At 42.0% G+C, this 16070-nt stretch overlaps 1 protein-coding gene and 1 long non-coding RNA gene across 17 annotated transcripts in view; one reads left to right on the forward strand and one right to left on the reverse strand.

Annotated features, from left to right (window-relative positions):
- ACACA (acetyl-CoA carboxylase alpha) overlaps positions 1-16070 on the forward strand; it is a 330564-nt gene that overhangs the window by 300347 nt on the left and 14147 nt on the right. For all 15 annotated transcript variants that reach the window (XM_005583932.5, XM_005583930.5, XM_005583933.5 and 12 more), the window contains 2 exons: positions 2641-2818; positions 4244-4356. In XM_005583932.5, the coding sequence (XP_005583989.1) occupies positions 2641-2818; positions 4244-4356 (291 nt within the window). The remainder of the gene's footprint in view (positions 1-2640; positions 2819-4243; positions 4357-16070) is intronic.
- The window catches only part of LOC102141510 (uncharacterized), a 54111-nt gene that overhangs the window by 6172 nt on the left and 31869 nt on the right, over positions 1-16070 (reverse strand). The window contains exon 3 of one of the 2 annotated variants that reach the window (XR_001486083.4): positions 13157-14042. The exons of the other annotated variant lie outside the window; for it this stretch is intronic. This is a non-coding gene — a long non-coding RNA (uncharacterized lncRNA). Of the gene's footprint in view, positions 1-13156; positions 14043-16070 lie in introns of those variants that run through there. 2 annotated transcript variants of the gene reach the window in all.

Below are 16070 nucleotides of genomic sequence, written 5' to 3' on the forward strand. Positions count from 1 at the left end.
GCCTCAGTTTACTCACCTGCAACTTGGATATATAAATAAGATGATGTTCTGATGATTAAATGATTTATATGTGTGTATATATAATCATGTTCCCTGGTACGCAGTAAGCTAGCCATGATGATGACAAAAAGCAGCCCACGTCCATTTCATAAAAGTAAAAATCGCACACACACACTCATCTTCATTCGAAACTGTTTGCATATACCAAAAATCTAGTATTTTTTAAAACAGATGAATGAAAATACATTTTAAATAAAGTCTCCCCCTTTTTGGGATGTCAATCTGTTAATTATAATACAGAGATAGATTTTGTTATTGCTAAGTCTTTAACAAGAAGAAGTGAGTAAAAGAGCTGGAAACTTTGTCTTCACTTACCTCTAACTTTTTTTTCTTTTTCAGGTAGAATGACTTTTTGTGCTGTCTTTTATTGCTTTATTTTCTCCTTTTATCTATACCTTCCATTTCCTCTCTTTGCATGATATCGTTGAGGGACACTCTTTTCTGTTACTTGTTCTGAGACTGTACTCTTGGCAGCACTGAAAAATGTACTGCTAATTACACAATTATTTTATTATGTAGCACTGGTTGAAATATCCACTAAAGAATTAATTTAGTTAAAATAATTTGAACTGAGCAATTATTTTCATAACCACAGAATTAGCGTAAAGCGCTTAAAGTCCTTTATTCCCTGCTCTTCATACAGCAGTTGTGTAATTAGCAGTAAATTTTTTTGGTCTTAGCTTTTCTCCCAAAGGAATAAATGTCTTCACTCTGATCATATACATGGAGTATATAATCATACACATTCCACATAGAATAGGGAGTGTTTTCTGGGGCAACTTGGAATTTCTGAAGTATTCACAGACACACCAGGTTGGGGCAGTGGAGCATATGCCTTGCAGTGAACTATGCTCACTGATGGTTTGTATATTAAGCCATTTTTACTTTGGAGAAGGTGGCAGTTTAATTTACCAGTAACTACAATGAAAGCAATTTCTATTCGGTTTGCTCTTAACTTCCTGAAAAATGCTTCTTTGCCTTGGATTCCCAGAATTGATTTATTCCAAATTGAGATCCTCTCCTTGATAAGAAAGTTTGAACTCAGTTGAACCTGTTATTTGGTATTTAGAAAGGATCCATTATGGCTCCACTGAAGTACTCATTAAACATCTGGACTCATAAACCTAAAACTTTAGCAATGGACTTCAGTGAGCTGGGAAATGGGAAGTCCGTAAAAAGTTGGGAAATAAATAACTGATCCAGTTTTCCAGGGACTCACTTTATGTATACATCATGGGTCCTTTTCTTCAGGCTGCTCCTGGCTTTGGAGGAATTACAAAATGTACTCTTTTTTTTTTTTTTTTTTTTTAAGGCAGGGTCTCGCTCTGTTACCCACACTGGAGTACAGCAGCATGATCAAGCTCACTGCAGGTCTCAGCCTCCTAGGCTCAAGTGATCCTGCCACCTCACCCTCTGGGGTTGCTGCTGGGACTATGGGAATGTGCCACCATGTTTTGCTAATTTTTTTTATTTTTTGTAGAGATAGGGTCTCTCTCTATTGGTCTTGAACTCCTGGGCTCAAGCGGTCCTCCCACCTCAGTCTCCCAAAGAGCTGTGATTATAGGTGTGAGCTACCATGCCCAGTCTACAAAACATACTCTTTAGCAGAATGAAGAGGTGGCTCTTCTCTTGTTTTTTGTTTATTTTGTTTTATGTTGTTTTTGAGACAGAGTCTTGTTCTGTCACCCATGCTAAAGTGCAGTGGCAAGATCATGGCTCCCTGTAGCCTCGACCTCTTGGGCTCAAGTGATCCTCCCACCTCAGCCAAGTAACTGGGACTGCAGGCATGTACCATCATGCCCAGCTAATTTTTTATTATTTGTAGAGACGGGTTCTCACTATGTTGCCCTGGTTGGGTCTCTTCTTCTCATGTGGCTGTGTAGCATTTCCTAAATATTTTTAAAAATTTTCTGTCACTGATACCGTATAAAAATGCAACTGTTAAAGAATTTGTTTTTCTTTCTCATTATATTATTTTCAGAGTATATAATTAATTCATTCAGCATTAATTCATTCAGCAGATATTTGTTGAGCACTAACTATGTTCAGGCACTGGGCAGGGCTATTGGGATACCAAGATGAAAAATAGTTTTTGAAGATAAAATTTTTAAAGGATCAATTTCCATTAGCTGCACATTTGAAGAGCTCATCCTATGCTAAGCCTCATGAGAAGAACTGAAAAGAGGTAGAATAGTTCCTTCCTTTAGAAAACTTAATGTAGTGGGAGAGCACATATTGACATGAAAAATACTCAACATTTGTAGAGCAAATGTGAATTAATGTGGTGAAACCTGAGTACAGAAATTCAGACAGGATATGAAATGGAAAGGCAATCTGGAAGATGTACACACTGTATCTTGTGAAAGACAGTGCATCTCTCTGTTGCTGTCTTGAGATTTTGAAGATCCTCTGGAGTCTTGAATGGGATACAGGTCGATACTCCCTTCAGTCTTTAGGGTGACCAAACAGGAGGCATAGTATGAGGAGGCTATTCGTGGCCAGAGGTCCTGAACAGTGTTTAAAAGTACTGCTTTGAGGAAGAGAAATTTCATTATTTCTAATTTGTCTCATTCTCCGTAGATATGTACGACCAAGTGCTGAAGTTTGGTGCTTACATTGTGGACGGCTTGAGGGAGTGCTCCCAGCCTGTGCTGGTTTACATTCCTCCCCAGGCTGAGCTGCGGGGCGGCTCCTGGGTAGTGATTGACTCCTCCATCAATCCCCGGCACATGGAGATGTATGCTGACCGAGAAAGCAGGTAGCGTGCCTTCCGTATTTCCATTCACTGTAGCTTTAGGGACACTGTAGCTGTTGGTTTCCTCCTGGAGAATGGTGTAGCCATGGCACTACAGCACCACATCCTGTGATTCCAAACCAAAGCTTTTTTCCTTCCATTAGAGTCCAGGTCCTCACTCTAGCATTTTAGGAAGCTGAAGACCATGGTGTTTGTAGCACCTAAAAAAACTGCAAGGGAGAACCTCAGGCTTGTTGGGAGGCAGTACCTGAAACTGCTTAAATAAAACAGATCTAATCTGGCATCCTTTCACAGTCTGTTCTCAGCTTTCCTAAGTAAACTTCAAAACATATTTCTTTGACATTTTCCTAGCAAACTCCTACCCTCCAGTCGTTTTAGTGGACCGCCTACTTCTCTCTTGTCTCCCCAAATTCAGCCTTCTTTGTCAAAGGCTGCTTAGGAGAGTCCAGTAGTTTCACTGTGAAACCTCTAGGCTAAGAGGCTTATTATTTACATTCTGTACTTAGGGGTTTATTATTTTTTAAGTCCTAAACTCATCTGATACCAGATCAGAGACAATTCCTCTACAGACTTTGGAATCAGACTGTCTGGTTTCAAATCCAGTTCTGCCTCTTGTTATATTTGGACGAGTCTCAACTTCCTAAACCGTAGTTTTCTCATCTGTAAAACGGGAATAATCACAGAACCTTACTACATAGTAGATGGAGACTGGGCATAGGATTGTTGTAAGGATTTACATGTAAGTGATTAGAACAGTGCCATGTACATAGTAAACATTAGCTATATTTTTTTAAACTAGAAAGCTGTGTGGTTTTTTTTTTAAAAGATGTTTAGGGCAAAGTTTCTGGGGATTGAACATCATTAGTATGCACTAAAAGTAACCCTGAGACCTTTGACTCTGCTCATTTCCATATCACTGGGCAGAATGTTTTACTTCCTACTTGGCCTGGCTTAGTGTGTCTGATCAGTGTCCTACAAGCAGACTGACAGCTGTGGTATTGGTGAGATAGATAGATAGATAGTATTGATGAAGCATTGCCCTTCATCACTGTACATCCTACGTGATGGAGGTGATTCCCCTGTCACTGTGCCTACAGCATTTTTTTTTCCCATGGAAAATAATGTGATTCCTGTTACTCTTACCAGCTGTAGGTGGTGGAATCTGTATTCTTCTCCCTTTGAAATGGAAGTTGACTAGTGTGGTAATGAGAATTACTTTAAATACTTTTTGCCAGGCCTTTCTCATACCTCACTTAGACACTTCTCTGGCGCCTACTATTCTCCCTGGGGAGATGTCTGTTAACCATAGGTGGGCAAAACCATAATGAAGCTATTTCTTGGTCCACAAATTGTAACTGGCCTCATTTTGTTGTCTCCTTCCTTTAAAGTACCTCTATTTCTGTTTTGTTTTCTTTCTCTCTGATCCAGGGGATCTGTTCTGGAGCCAGAAGGGACAGTAGAAATCAAATTCCGCAGAAAGGATCTGGTGAAAACCATGCGTCGGGTGGACCCAGTCTACATCCACTTGGCTGAGCGATTGGGTATGTCTGCTTGTCCTCCTGGCAAATCAATGAGCCATTCAGCTGATTTGTAATGAGTGCATTCATAGGCCAGGGGAGGAGGCACTGAAGCATTTGATCAAATTCATGATAATCTTTATTTACTGTCCTCTATATGGTAAAAACCCTGGTAGAATGAAATAGTGTGTATAATAGGGAAAGTGAGCCCTAAAAAAGCAAAAGTCACCTGATTTTTTTTCCTGATATTTCCTTAGAGTGCAAAAAGCCCGTCTTTCTAAGATGTCCTTGTAGAGAATGAGTAGCTAGAGTTGCTTCTGGGGGCAGGCCTCACCAGACAGAGAATATGCTAGATCTAAATATGTCCTGTTTCTACTTGTTTCTTTGGACAGCTCACTTCATTTCTGAGAGATGGGATAGAAAAGCAGGAGTCTTTACCCAGGCGGTGTCCAGGGGTCATCCTGAGCTAGAGAAATAGAAGTAAAGATTGCGCACTGTGTGCTTCCAAACAGTAACTGCAGCCAGAATAGCCCTGAGAGCAGGCGTGCTTAATGCTTCCAGCCATTACTCTCTTGCTCATTTGTTTTCAGAGCTTTTGGAAGCCACTTGTGATTTGAACATAGGACTAAACCATGGGAGTCCTGTGTTGAGTCCAGAGTCTAAATGAGTTTCAAATTCTTTTAAAACACTGATTTTCTGCCCAGGTCTCCCATTGAGCTGCTTGCTATGTTAGTAAAGATAATTGCTCGAGGTTCTTTTGTCGGTTGGTTTGTCTTGTTTTTTTTCTAAAGGAACAGAGATTGCCTTTAAAACGTAGTGAAACTCAGTGAATGGAGAAGAAATGCTAGCTCATTTATATTCCAAATGATAATTTAATTAATAAAGTACCATTTGTGGACTGTATATCCCCACCATCCAGAGACAGAAAAATCCCATTTGCCTACACTGTGGAGACTGTACATCCAGGTATTTAGAGCACTGAGCCAGGTTGCCTGCCAAACACGGTGACTTGGGTTACAATAAACCCTGTTTGTGTCCCATTGTTTGCCACTGGGTAACAGCCACCAATAAGTCTAACTCACCACAGTCTGATCCTTTTATGGGGAATGCGCACATACAAGAAATGAGAGTTGTTTCTAAAATCTATTGCCACCCAGAATTGTTGAGGTGGTTTTTTTCTCTTTCTTTTCCAAACAGGATAATTACTTCTGACCAACCCCATACACTTTAATTAAAGTAACTGCAGCTCAACAGCAAGTTACTTACAACTGTACATAGAAAGAGCTCTAAAAGCTTTAGCCACTGATAAGCATCTCACTTAGATGGCTCATAATTGCTGCCAGCATCCCTCGATTGTGTTTACCACTAATTCCATACAAAGGCAGCAATGCCGCAATTGCAGGGTACAGCAAATTGCATCATTTTCCTTTTTCTCTTTTTCCTTTTTTTTCTTCCTTTTTCTTTTCCTTTTTTTTTTTTTTTCTTTTCTTTCTTTTTTTTTTTCTTTTTGCTGGTTTTCTTTCTGGCCAATTTAAAATTTGTCAAAGTCGGTCTTCTTCTGGATCACTGCCCTTTGATATTTCGCGCACTCCATTTGCCACAAACAAGCCGCAGGGCCGCAGTTCATGCTGACTCTAGCAGAAGCAGAGAGAGCTCCATTTATCTTACACTGCCTGCTGAATTCCTACTCATTAACTAGGGGTTCACTGCCTCTTTTTAACCCCCCAATGGCTGTTATCCCTTCAGAGTAACTGGGTGGTAGGGAGAGGGATCCTCTCTCCATTTGCAGAAGGACTGGATGGTTAGGGGTGTGGGGATGAAGCTTCTTTCTCTTCAGGGAAAGTGATGTCGCTCCCACCTTCAACCAGCACCTTTTAACTTTTGAAGCACATGAAGGGGAGAGGGAGGAGACTCCCAAGTGATAGCCGTTTAATCATTTGTTACAAATCATCTCATTATCAATTTCCTATCCGCATTGGAGAAAACCATATTTATTTGACCTTGACCAAGATGGCACTTGAAGAAGGACCCTTAGTCTGCTAAATGTGAAGCAGGCTCTGGCCTAGGGCAGCTTGGGGACATGAGCAGTGGACTTGGAAGAAGAATAACTAACTGCGAGTCTTGTAAATTATTTAACTTCTCCGAACATCAGTTTTTTCCAACCATAAAGTGGAGATCACACCTCTGCCTAGCTAATATGAGGAGCAGATGAGTACGCATTGACTTCGTTGCATCATTATCTTTCCGTCTTAGTCATTAGAAAAAGCAGATGGCCATGTTTGGTATCCAGCATTCTCTGTGGCTCCGTCCCACATGTGGAAATAGGAAAGAAACAGAAGTATAGTCCTGTCTCTCAGGGATATCCGACACGGGCAGCTGTCTCTGCGACAAAACAGGTCAGCCTGGATATAACGGGACATACTAAGAACCCGGTTCCTTTGGGGTTCACAATGATTCCAGCTCTTTTAGCAATGCCTAGAACCAAACTACCGAAATTCTTTTTCACAAAGTGGGTGAAAATTGTCTCATTTTTCAGATTGGGAAATTGAGGCCAAAAAAGTGAATAATCTAAGATACAAAATAAATAAAACTATACCAGAGCCCAGAATGGAATTCTCATTCCCTGTGTTCTCCATTTCTCAGGATTTCTTCAGATTTTTCCTCAGCTGAATACTGAGCCTAAAATAAATTAAACAAGGATTCTTTCCCGTTGTAATCTAAAGCCAATTCCACAGAGAAAATCTGATTTAGGAGAAAGCCTGTAGGAGTGGATGTTATCTTGTGTTCCCGTTCTCTCCCCAAATCTGCCTCTTTACTGGGGAGCTCACTCACAGATCACTCAGACAAAGCAGCGCACAACTGATCGACTGTGTTCAAAAACATAATTATTCCAGGCGCGGTGGCACACACCTGTAATCCCAGCACTTTGGGAGGACAAGGCGGGCAGATCACCTGAGGTTGGGATTTCGAGACCAGCCTGACCAACATGGAGAAACCCCGTCTCTACTAAAAATACAAAATTAGCCAGGCATGGTGGTGCATGTCTGTAGTCCCAGCTACTCAGGAGGCTGAGGCAGGAGAATTGCTTGAACCCGGGAGGTGGAGGTTGCAGTGAGCCAAGATCGCACCATTGCACTCCAGCCTGGGCAAGAAGAGCAAAACCCTGTCAAAAAAAAATCATAATTACTATTTATTTTCTAAGAATGAGTAATATTTAACTTCGAGCAGCTAACTTCATCTCTTCTAGAACTTTCACTTTTTTTAATGGCCTTTTCTCATCTTACATGGTTAGTTTGGGTGGAAAGATGGTGAATTACTAGTTTGCAGGTCTGTGATTATAACAGAAAATATGTAAATAGTACCTACACTGATTCCTAATAGAAGTAAAGGGAAGAATTACCTCAGAAAGAAAAGTGAACAAAGCCCACGCCCCCGAGTCTTGCATTGCTGAATCTGTTCTGACCCTGATTCACAGAACCAGGGCTTGGTAGAGTCATTTCAAGAATTACTTCCTACCATTTGGTTGCCTTAAGGAAATTAAATTTCTTCTCTGGAAATGGAGCCGCAGCCCTCCCAGGCCTTTTTGTCTCTCTCTGATATCCTTCTACTGCCTCACAAGGCCAGGAGCAGGCAGAGTGGCTGTGGAGCGGGATGGCCTTGCTAGCCTGGCCTCTTGAGTGCTGTGACCTGAGGTCCTCTCCTGGATCCTTCCCCTCCTTTTGTGTTCAGAGAGAAATCAATTTAGATGGAGAGAGAACTGTCCAGCCCAAGTGTGAAGCAACTGTAAATTCCCCACTGTCCCTCTCTCTCAATACGAAGAGCACCTGGGCAAAGGAGCCACTTAGGGGAACTTGTTCTTGGTCGTGGCCCTATTCCCAGGCAGCTGGCAGCCTGCCACACAGCACCGCCACCCACACAGAACATGCCCTGCCTGCCTGCCACAGTGAGCAGCAGCATGGACTGAGCACTGCTGCTGGCCCTCGCCTAGTCCTTCTAGGCCTGCCCACACCCACCATGTCTTCAGGGTCAAGGTTGCCCCAGGTGCAGATATGGAGCATTGTGGTGGCAGGTGAGGATAAACTCCCATCTGTAAAAATCTTCAGGAATGCCTTCCTCCCAAGCCTTCTCTTTAGCAGCCAGAATGACAGGAAAAAGACTGTTCCCTGGGCTAAGGGGACTTAAGGGTTAAGCTGCTTTTCTGGCAGAGGTGATCACAGTATCTGAGTTGTGTTTTTCCAACTCTTGTGTCTATCTTCAGGAGGCTGAAAGCTGAAAAGAGACAGAGTTGCTTGTTTGAGGCAGAAAGTATGTCGTTGCCTGGAAAGTTAAGACTAGGAAAGAAAGAAGTTCTGATACGCATGCCTTAGTGAGTGGCCTTTCACCTCTCACCTGTTGAACTTGGAGTGTCCTCGCTGACACTACGGCCACTGTGTCCTCTGCAGTAAGGAGGCTGATGAGAAATAACACGAGGCTTTCTATCACGAAGGTAGATGTGGGATCTTGCCTCCTCTCCTGTTAGCAGTAGCTGAAAACCTACCCCTCACACTGATTCAGAAGCTATTTGACTTGGTGAAGTTTAGTGCAATAGTGACAACATTTTCTGAGAAGAGAAAGGGGTCATTTTAGTTTGATCCTTTAATCTGATTGTATTTATAAAAGCACCTGGGCTTGCTTCCCCTAAGAAAGCAGTGATTCACAATTCTGTTTGGCCAGAGGGACCTGGCAGGCATTTAGTTAAAGGGATTCCCCAAGAGAAAGCTATCATCAGAATGTATCTTGGTCCCAAATGACCAGATCCCTGTATCCTGACCTGCCAGACATAGGGAGAGCAAATTGGGGAAGGAAAATAATGAAGACTGCAGAGGCATATTTCTACCAGAAGAATTCAGAGAATTATATGCTGTTTCCTGACCTTTTTTATATGGATATGTCTGCCTGGAAACACAGGGACAGGGCTGATCGGGGAGCAGTTTTTTTTTTTTTTTATTCCTGTTTGGAAATCTCTGGGTTTTCTATTAATATAATGATTTTTAAAAATATGAACAGTAGAGCACTAACACTGTTGCAAGGAACTTTAGGGTTAAACATCCCTGAGAGGATTGCTGTTAAAATCAATATGCAAATGTGGGTGTATTTAGATAGGTATGGCCCCCTTTGAAGAAAAGCAGATATATGAAAATGGGATTTTAAAAAAAGCTAGATACATTGGGAGAAATTATTCCCATTACAAAAGGATTATTTGCCTTACCAAAGGATTCACTGCAGGGTTCCTCATAAAATAGCTCCCTTAAGGCATTTAAAACAGGATCTGATTTACGCAGTTTTTCAAGAATGCTTTTGTGTAAAGAAAGGCACACCTGTTATGGATATAGAAATAGTTTTGCAGGATTTTTTTTTTTTATGCTATCTTAGTATCTTTATAGAAAAATTTCTTTCAACATAGAAAATGTGATTACATAGATCTTTTAAACAACTACTTGTGTTTGTACTTCTGAATCTTAATAAGATTCCAGTCTTTTTAATGCTGATTTTTCAGTCTCAAGGTTGAGGGATGGGAGTGTGTTTTAATATCTGAGATATTCAGGAGCTCTCTGGGGAGCGTGGTCTGGTTCTTATCTCTAGCATCGGAAGTATTGAACCAATCAAAGCAAGTTTCTTTCCTTTTCTTTTCTTTCATTCCTTTCTTTCTTTCGTTTCTTTCTTTCTTTCTTTCTTTCTTTTTCCAGAGTTTTGCTCTTGTTGCCCAGGCTGGAGTGCAGCGGCACAATCACGGCTCACTGCAACCTCTGCCTCCCGGGTTCAAGCGCTTCTCCTGCCTCAGCCTCCTGAGGAGCTGGGATTACAGGCATGCACCACCACGCCCGGCTAATTTTGTATTTTTAGCAGAGATGTGGTTCCTTCATGTTGGTCATGCTGGTCTTGAAGTCCTGACTTCAGGTGATCTGCCTGCCTGGCCTCCTGAAGTGTTGGGATTACAGGCCTGAGCCACCATACCCGGCGCAAATTGCTTTCTTAAGGAAGAAGGGCCCATCAACGTTAAAACTGGATTTAAATTTACATAGGCTTCTTAGTATAACTGTTTTTGTTTTGTTTTTGAGATGGAGCCTCGCACTGTCGCCTGGGCTGGAGTGTCGTGGTGCGATCTTGGCTCACTGCAACCTCTGCCTCCCAGGTTCAAGCGATTCTCCTGCCTCAGCCTCCCAAGTAGCTGAGATTACAGGCACCTGCCACCAAGTATAACTTTTTTGAAAGTTGAGAATGTTTTTTAAAACCCTTTAATATCACATTCTTTCATAAAACATTTTCCCTGTTTGCCAGACTGGGATTGTTGTTACATAAATGAGGAACGCAACTCAGAAAAGGAAAAAGATTTCTGCAAGGCCACCTAGAGCCTTTGGCTGGGCAGAGAATTTTTAGTCTACGAGTCTGATTTTTATTGCAAGCTTTGAAGATGTCACCTCCCCCAAATCCTGCTTTTATGATGTAGTTTGTTCATACACAGACTAGGGCTGGCCTTCTCCTGGCCTATTTAAGTGGTATGGCTGGGCAAAAAAATACCTCCTGCTACAGAAATCAACTCTTTCCTCTGGGAGTTTCCCTTTTTTTCTTTTTTCGGTCAGAGACAGATTCTCACTCTGTCCGCCAGCCTGGAGTTCAGTGTCATGATCATAGCTCATGACACCTCGACCTGCCAGGCTCAAGCAATTCTCCTACCGCAGCCTCCCAAGTAGCTAGGACTACAGGCATGCACCACCACATTCAGCTAATTTTTAAATATTTATAGAGATAGAATTTCCCTGTGTTGCCAGGGCTGGTCTCAAACTCCTGGCCTCAAGCAATCCTTCCCACCTTGGCCTCTCAAAGTACTGACATTACAGGCATGACCCACCGTGTCCAGCCTCTCTTCACCTTTGATACCATGGAGGAGAAATGTGGCTTTTCATTGTATCCTGGCTCCAGGGAACACCTGATAGGCCACTGTGTTGTGGATACTTTCAAGTCAATTTGAACTGCTTTGTTTAAGGAGCATGGGCCCTTAAACCAGATTACCTAGTACAAAATCACAACTCCACTATTTCCTAGCTTTGTGGTCTTGGGTGAGTTACTTTTTTGTGCCTCAGTTTCCTCATCCTGTCTTTTAGGATTGTTGTAAGGATTAAATGAGATGAAAAGTACTTTAACAGTACCAGCACACAGTACATCTCAATACTGTTAGCCCTTCTTATTTGATCAGTGATATTTCATCTCTGTTTAACTCTTTAAAATTTTTAATTAGAAGTGTGCATTTTTAGGATTTCATGGGGACTTATTTTTTAAGAGACAAGGTCACCCTCTTTCACCTAAGCCAAACTTGTCCAGCCTGTGGCCTGTAGGCCACGTGTGGCCCAACACAAATTTGTAAGCTTTCTTAAAACATTATGAGATTTTTTTTTTACAATTTTTTTCCCTAGCTCATTGGCTATCATTAGTGTTAGTGTATTTTATGTGTGGCCCAGGATAATAATTCTTCTTCCAATGTGGCCCAAGGAAGCCGAAAGGTTGGACACTCCTGACCTAGGCTGGAGCGCAGCAGCACAATCATGGTTCACCACAGCCTTGAACTCCCAGGCTCCAGCGATCCTCCTCCCTCAGCGGCCAGGGCATCTCTGGGACTACAGGCACGCTTCACCATGCCTGGCTAATTCTGGGGGCATGGGGGAGAAAGACAGGGTCTCGCTTTGTTGCCCAGGCTGGCACCCTGGGCTCAAGCCATCCTCCCACCTTGGCCTCCCAAAGTTCTGGTATTACAGGTGTGAGCTACCACACTTGGCGTGTGTGTGTGTGTGTGTGTGTTTGTAGAGACAGGGTCTTGCTTTGTTGTCCAGGCTGATCTTGAACTCCTGGCTTCAGGCAGTGCTCCCAACTTGCATAGGGACTTTTTATTTTGGGTAGGAAAGGATGGGAGCACCTACCTTTTTACTCCCGCCCAGCCATTTCCTAATGTAGAATTCTAGAAAAGAATGACTTTTCTCTCTGTAGCATATTCTTAAACACACTCACACACGTGTACACACCAACTTGCTTTCCTAAAAACCCCGAGGCCCTGCAATCTGGCTAGAAAAGAAAGAAAACCATTTCAAGATATTTAATTGTACAGGGAGCTTACAGGATTGATCGAGAGCTTAGCTTTTTACAATAGTCCAGTGAATAAGAAATGCTCCTGACAAACGATCAATGATAGGATAATCACTCTTTATCCCCCTCCTCATTCTTACCTTCTTTCAGGAGAACAGGGTTCAGAAGTCAAAAATCTTTATAGACGCGCTTTTAAATTAAGCAGAAAATAGACATTGACATATTTGTTAATCTCCTCTAAATCATTACCGGGGCTGGCTGCTTTGCTGTACAAGAGGAGAGGGGCCCTCGGTGTGCAACACATGGATATAACTGGCTTAACAACAGCCTTTTATTTTTAGAAAATAAAATTTAAAAAATATATTTTCCCCTAAAACAAAGCACACAAATCCTTGACCTTCACATGAGCATTTAAAAACACATATATTCTCCACTTCAGTCTTTTCCTTGCTTTGATGCTTTTTTGAGGTGGGTCTTGAACCATAATCAGAGGCATTACTGAAGGAATCAAACAAGGCAGGCTTTGGAGGAATGCCCTGTGATCTTCCTAGTCTCAGTAGGGCCAGAGCATTACAGGCGTTTATTTTGTTATTCTTTCAAAGCTCTAGAATAGCTTGATTGAGAGGGTAAGACCCAGAAGCCAGCATCCTCCGTCCTTCCAACTTGGCGAAGCCAAAGCCTGGTTTCTGAAACACGGTCCTCAGCCCATAGCTGCTCCCTCTTCTGCAGCCAGTTCTTAACTCCTTGCGAACAGCAAACCAACTCTCCAGCTGGTTTCCCTATAGTGGCCGCTGCAGGATATCTACGTGCCAGCCTTCAGTACCATTTAACGTGGAAGAACACAGGCTTTGGAGAGAGCCAGACCCAAGTGTAAATCCTGACTTGCCCACTTAAGAGCTGGATGCAGCCAGGTGCGGTGGCTCACGCCTATAATCCTAGCACTTTTGGAGGCCAAGGCAGGCAGATCACCTGAGGTCAGTTTGAGACCAGTCTGGCCAACATGGTGAAACCACATCTCTACTAACAATACAAAAATTAGCCGGGCGTGGTGATGGGCACTTGTAATCCCAGCTACTTGGGAAGCTGAGGCCGAAGAATCACTGGAACTCAGGGGGCAGAGGTTGTAGTGAGCCGAGATCACGCCACTGCACTCTAACCTGAGCGACAGAGCAAGACTCCATCTCAAAAAAAAAAAAAAAAAAAAAAAAAAAGAGCTGGATGCCATTGGGGAAGTCCCTTTACATTTCAGAGCTGTGGTTTTCTTACCTGTAAAATAGATACCCTGGCATAAAGTTGAGTTGTCATAAGGATTAGAGATCACATACCTGAAGCAACTGGGAAAGCACTCAGTAACATTGAAGTATTTAATGTTACTTTATCAGCCAGGAGCCCACCATCATCACTTAGCCTTTCAGAAATTAAAGGGACACTACTACTGAAGCACTTGTCTTCTGCCCAAGTAAGCAAGAAAGGACAGCTAACAGTCTTCAAAAGCTTTGGGACCCAGACTGCTGCATTTGAGCCTTGGCTGTGTCACTTGCTAGCTTTGTGACCTTGGTAAGTCGCGTAAATTCTCAGTGCCTCAGTCTCCTCACCTGTAAAATGGGAATAATAAGAATACCAGTCTCCTAAGGTTATTGTGATAATAAATTAACAAATATAAAGCACTTAGAATGGTGCCCAGTACCTTTGATTATTGATTATATGCATTGGATAGCCAGGAATAAGTTTTCTTTTCCAGCTTGCCTCATTTTTAAAACTTTTCATTTGATAAGAATTTCACAAAAAAAGTTACAAGAATAATTCAATGCTTTTTTCCTCAAATTCACCTATTGTTAATATCCCATTGCTTTATTATTTCTGCATATTCACATGTGTACATGTATTTATTGTCTCTTGCTCCACACACACATGCATTTTCTTTGAGCCGTTTGAGAAGTAATCTGTGGACCTCTTGTCTGTATTTTTATTTTATTTATTTAATATTTATTTTGTTGAGACAGAGTCTCACTCCATTGCCCAGGCTGGAGTGCAGTGGCGCAATCTTGACTCACTGCAAACTCCTCTTCCCAGGTTCAAGCAATTCTCATGCCTCAGTCTCCTGAGTAGCTGAGACTGCAGGCATGTGCCACCATGCCCTGCTAATTTTTGTATTTTTAGTAGAGACAAGGTCTTGTCATGTTGGCCAGGCTGGTCTCAAACTCCTGGCCTCAAGTAACCCACCTACCTCAGCCTCCCAATGTGCTGGGATTATAGGTGTGAGCCACCGCGCCCAGCCCTCATGCTTCTTGATTCATAAATATTAGTGTGTATTTCTAAGAACACAGACTTTCTCCTACATAACCACAATTATCAAAATCAAGAACCGTAAACATTGATACTACTAATTCATGATTCATATTAAATAAAATTTTACCAATTATCTCAATGTCCTTTTTAGCTTTTTTTTTTTTGAGGGGGCGGTCTGATATCTGATCTAATGAGCACACATTGAAATTCATTGTCAAGTATTTTTAATCTCCTTTAATCTGAACTGATTCTTCGACCTTTCTTTGTTTTTCACATTTTTGAAGAGTGAGCCACTTTTTTGTAGCATGTTTCCTCAGTTTGGGTTTGTGGTTAGATTCCGATTCTGCTTTTTGGGCAGGACTGTTGCGGAAGTCACGTTCTGTCCTTCTCAGGATGTCATCAGGAGTCACAGTATCAGTCTGTCCTATTGATGGTAATTTAATTACTTGTTTAAGGTGTTGTTCACTAGGTTAATCCACTATAAAGTTACCATTTTCCCCTTTGTAATTAATAAGTGATTTGTAAGGAATATTTTAAGACTTTGTGAACATTCTGTTTCTTATCAAACTTTCACCCACTGGCTTTGACATCCATTGATGATTCTTGGCAGAGTAATTTACTGTGATGCTTGTAAAACGGTGATTTTTCTAATTCCATCATTTCCTCTACACTTACTGTTCTTCTGCTGGAAGAGACAGTGTTCCCTTTCCCTTCTCCCTCATTTAATTACTTATATGAGGGTGAACTGGTAGATTCTAGTTTCATTCCACAAATACCCTGTCTGGTGATAAATATCATTATTTATTTTAGTGCTCATTGTCCCAGATCTGGCCAGTGGGAACACATTCAAAACTGGCTCCTGCATTGTTCTAACATGTCTCAATCATTTTTTGAGGGCTTCCACCTCAGGTTCATCTGATGTTTTCCCTGCCTCAACCCTAGAATCAGCTATTTCTCCAGGGGATCTTGGTTTCTTTCTATGGAGAAGGGAAAACATTTGCTTCCCTGCCAAGGGTGTTCTGAGAATGTCTCATCTCCAAAGACACCAGCCAGCCCTCCTGCCATCAGCCCTCCAGGCAGATCTACGCTAGAATGTCATCCGTTAGTATGGGGCCCTGTGCGTTCATGCTGTTCAGATGTTTTGGAAGGAACACTGCTGAGGCACCGGGGCCTAAAGCAGCACATCAGTGGCACCTTCATCACAGTTTTGAAATGGTGATGAGCTTAAAAAAAGAGAGAGAGTTGGGCATCCAAAAAACCTATAAAAATGGAACTTAAGTACTATAGTTACATCCCTCCTCTGTTAACCTGTGTTTATGTATAATACTTACTGC

This window comes from Macaca fascicularis, chromosome 16 (genome assembly GCF_037993035.2).
Source record: "Macaca fascicularis isolate 582-1 chromosome 16, T2T-MFA8v1.1".
Lineage (NCBI taxonomy): Eukaryota > Metazoa > Chordata > Mammalia > Primates > Cercopithecidae > Macaca > Macaca fascicularis.